Raw genomic sequence first — 3,631 nt, 5'->3', positions numbered from 1 at the left:
TGCCTTCAAACCCGCTTCAGCCGCCGCCTTCGCGCCAGCTTCCGCTGCCTTCTTAGGCAACACGCCCATCGACTTCTTCGCAAGCAACGCAGGCCCAGCACCCGCCTTCGACGACGCAACAGGTCCAGCCTTCGCATCGACCCCAGACACGCTCTTCGCATCGCCGCCTTCTGCTGCCTTCGCCTCTGACTCGCCCTCCCCTGCCTTCAAACCCGCTTCAGCCGCCGCCTTCGCGCCAGCTTCCGCTGCCTTCTTAGGCAGCACGCCCACCGCCTTCTTCGCAAGCAACGCAGGCCCAGCACCCGCCTTCGACGACGCAACAGGTCCAGCCTTCGCATCGACCCCAGACACGCTCTTCGCATCGCCGCCTTCTGCTGCCTTCGCCTCTGACTCGCCCTCCCCTGCCTTCAAACCCGCTTCAGCCGCCGCCTTCGCGCCAGGTTCCGCTGCCTTCTTAGGCAACACGCCCATCGACTTCTTCGCAAGCAACGCAGGCCCAGCACCCGCCTTCGACGACGCAACAGGTCCAGCCTTCGCATCGACCCCAGACACGCTCTTCGCATCGCCGCTTCCTGCTGCCTTCGCCTCTGACTCGCCCTCCCCTGCCTTCAAACCCGCTTCAGCCGCCGCCTTCGCGCCACCTTCCGCTGCCTTCTTAGGCAACAAACCTATCGACTTCTTCGCAAGCAACGCAGGCCCAGCACCCGCCATCGACGATGCAACAGGTCCAGCCTTCGCATCGGCGCCTTCTGCTGCCTTCGCCTCTGACTCGCCCTCCCCTGCCTTCAAACTCGCTTCAGCCGCCGCCTTCGCGCCACCTTCCGCTGCCTTCTTAGGCAACAAACCTATCGACTTCTTCGCAAGCAACGCAGGCCCAGGCCCTGCCTTCGACGATGCAACAGGTCCAGCCTTCGCATCGGCGCCTTCTGCTGCCTTCGCCTCTGACTCGACCTCCCCTGCCTTCAAACCCGCTTCAGCCGTCGCCTTCACGCCAGGTTCCGCTGCCTTCTTAAGCAACACGCCCATCGACTTCTTCGCAAGCAACGCAGGCCCAGCACCCGCCTTCGACGACGCAACAGGTCCAGCCTTCGCATCGACCCCAGACACGCTCTTCGCATCGCCGCCTTCTGCTGCCTTCGCCTCTGACTCGCCCTCCCCTGCCTTCAAACCCGCTTCAGCCGCCGCCTTCGCGCCAGCTTCCGCTGCCTTCTTAGGCAACACGCCCATCGACTTCTTCGCAAGCAACGCAGGCCCAGCACCCGCCTTCGACGACGCAACAGGTCCAGCCTTCGCATCGACTCCAGACACGCTCTTCGCATCGCCGCCTTCTGCTGCCTTCGCCTCTGACTCGCCCTCCCCTGCCTTCAAACCCGCTTCAGCCGCCGCCTTCGCGCCAGGTTCCGCTGCCTTCTTAGGCAACACGCCCATCGACTTCTTCGCAAGCAACGCAGGCCCAGCACCCGCCTTCGACGACGCAACAGGTCCAGCCTTCGCATCGCCGCCTTCTGCTGCCTTCGCCTCTGACTCGCCCTCCCCTGCCTTCAAACCCGCTTCAGCCGCCGCCTTCGCGCCAGGTTCCGCTGCCTTCTTAGGCAACACGCCCATCGACTTCTTCGCAAGCAATGCAGGCCCAGCACCCGCCTTCGACGACGCAACAGGTCCAGCCTTCGCATCGACCCCAGACACGCTCTTCGCATCGCCGCCTTCTGCTGCCTTCGCCTCTGACTCGCCCTCCCCTGCCTTCAAAGCCGCTTCAGCCGCCGCCTTCGCGCCAGCTTCCGCTGCCTTCTTAGGCAGCACGCCCACCGACTTCTTCGCAAGCAACGCAGGCCCAGCACCCGCCTTCGACGACGCAACAGGTCCAGCCTTCGCATCGACCCCAGACACGCTCTTCGCATCGCCGCCTTCTGCTGCCTTCGCCTCTGACTCGCCCTCCCCTGCCTTCAAAACCGCTTCAGCCGCCGCCTTCGCGCCAGCTTCCGCTGCCTTCTTAGGCAACACACCCATCGACTTCTTCGCAAGCAACGCAGGCCCAGCACCCGCCTTCGACGACGCAACAGGTCCAGCCTTCGCATCGACCCCAGACACGCTCTTCGCATCGCCGCCTTCTGCTGCCTTCGCCTCTGACTCGCCCTCCCCTGCCTTCAAACCCGCTTCAGCCGCCGCCTTCGCGCCAGGTTCCGCTGCCTTCTTAGGCAACACGCCCATCGACTTCTTCGCAAGCAACGCAGGCCCAGCACCCGCCTTCGACGATGCAACAGGTCCAGCCTTCGCATCGGCGCCTTCTGCTGCCTTCGCCTCTGACTCGACCTCCCCTGCCTTCAAACCCGCTTCAGCCGCCGCCTTCGCGCCAGCTTCCGCTGCCTTCTTAGGCAACACGCCCATCGACTTCTTCGCAAGCAACGCAGGCCCAGCACCCGCCTTCGACGACGCAACAGGTCCAGCCTTCGCATCGACCCCAGACACGCTCTTCGCATCGGCGCCTTCTGCTGCCTTCGCCTCTGACTCGCCCTCCCCTGCCTTCAAACCCGCTTCAGCCGCCGCCTTCGCGCCAGCTTCCGCTGCCTTCTTAGGCAACACGCCCATCGACTTCTTCGCAAGCAACAAAGGCCCAGCACCCGCCTTCGACGACGCAACAGGTCCAGCCTTCGCATCGACCCCAGACACGCTCTTCGCATCGCTGCCTTCTGCTGCCTTCGCCTCTGACTCGCCCTCCCCTGCCTTCAAACCCGCTTCAGCCGCCGCCTTCGCGCCACCTTCCGCTGCCTTCTTAGGCAACACGCCCATCGACTTCTTCGCAAGCAACAAAGGCCCAGCACCCGCCTTCGACGACGCAACAGGTCCAGCCTTCGCATCGGCGCCTTCTGCTGCCTTCGCCTCTGACTCGCCCTCCCCTGCCTTCAAACCCGCTTCAGCCGCCGCCTTCGCGCCACCTTCCGCTGCCTTCTTAGGCAACAAACCTATCGACTTCTTCGCAAGCAACGCAGGCCCAGGCCCTGCCTTCGACGATGCAACAGGTCCAGCCTTCGCATCGCCGCCTTCTGCTGCCTTCGCCTCTGACTCGACCTCCCCTGCCTTCAAACCCGCTTCAGCCGCCGCCTTCGCGCCAGGTTCCGCTGCCTTCTTAGGCAACAAACTTATCGACTTCTTCGCAAGCAACGCAGGCCCAGGCCCTGCCTTCGACGATGCAACGGGTCCAGCCTTCGCATCGCCGCCTTCTGCTGCCTTCGCCTCTGACTCGACCTCCCCTGCCTTCAAACCCGCTTCAGCCGCCGCCTTCGCGCCAGCTTCCGCTGCCTTCTTAGGCAACACGCCCATCGACTTCTTCGCAAGCAACAAAGGCCCAGCACCCGCCTTCGACGACGCAACAGGTCCAGCCTTCGCATCGACCCCAGACACGCTCTTCGCATCGCCGCCTTCTGCTGCCTTCGCCTCTGACTCGCCCTCCCCTGCCTTCAAACCCGCTTCAGCCGCCGCCTTCGCGCCACCTTCCGCTGCCTTCTTAGGCAACACGCCCATCGACTTCTTCGCAAGCAACAAAGGCCCAGCACCCGCCTTCGACGACGCAACAGGTCCAGCCTTCGCATCGACCCCATACGCTGTCTTCGCATCTGCAGCCTTCTGCTGCTGC

The 3,631-nt window shown here is 64.3% G+C and overlaps 1 protein-coding gene across 1 annotated transcript in view; it reads right to left on the bottom strand.

Annotated features, from left to right (window-relative positions):
• Positions 1–3,519, bottom strand: part of ETH_00017385 (uncharacterized protein) — a gene marked incomplete at both ends in the record, with an annotated part of 4,766 nt that extends 1,247 nt beyond the window's left edge. Inside the window, one exon of the mRNA XM_013377939.1 lies at positions 12–3,519. Coding sequence (XP_013233393.1) covers positions 12–3,519 — 3,508 coding nt within the window. The remainder of the gene's footprint in view (positions 1–11) is intronic.
• Positions 3,520–3,631: the final 112 nt, after the last annotated feature.

Source organism: Eimeria tenella, genomic scaffold (assembly GCF_000499545.2).
Source record: "Eimeria tenella Houghton genomic scaffold, Eth_scaff688, whole genome shotgun sequence".
NCBI lineage: Eukaryota > Apicomplexa > Conoidasida > Eucoccidiorida > Eimeriidae > Eimeria > Eimeria tenella.
The sequence above is the reverse complement of the archived record's forward strand: the minus strand, read 5'-3'. Positions and strand labels throughout refer to the sequence as shown.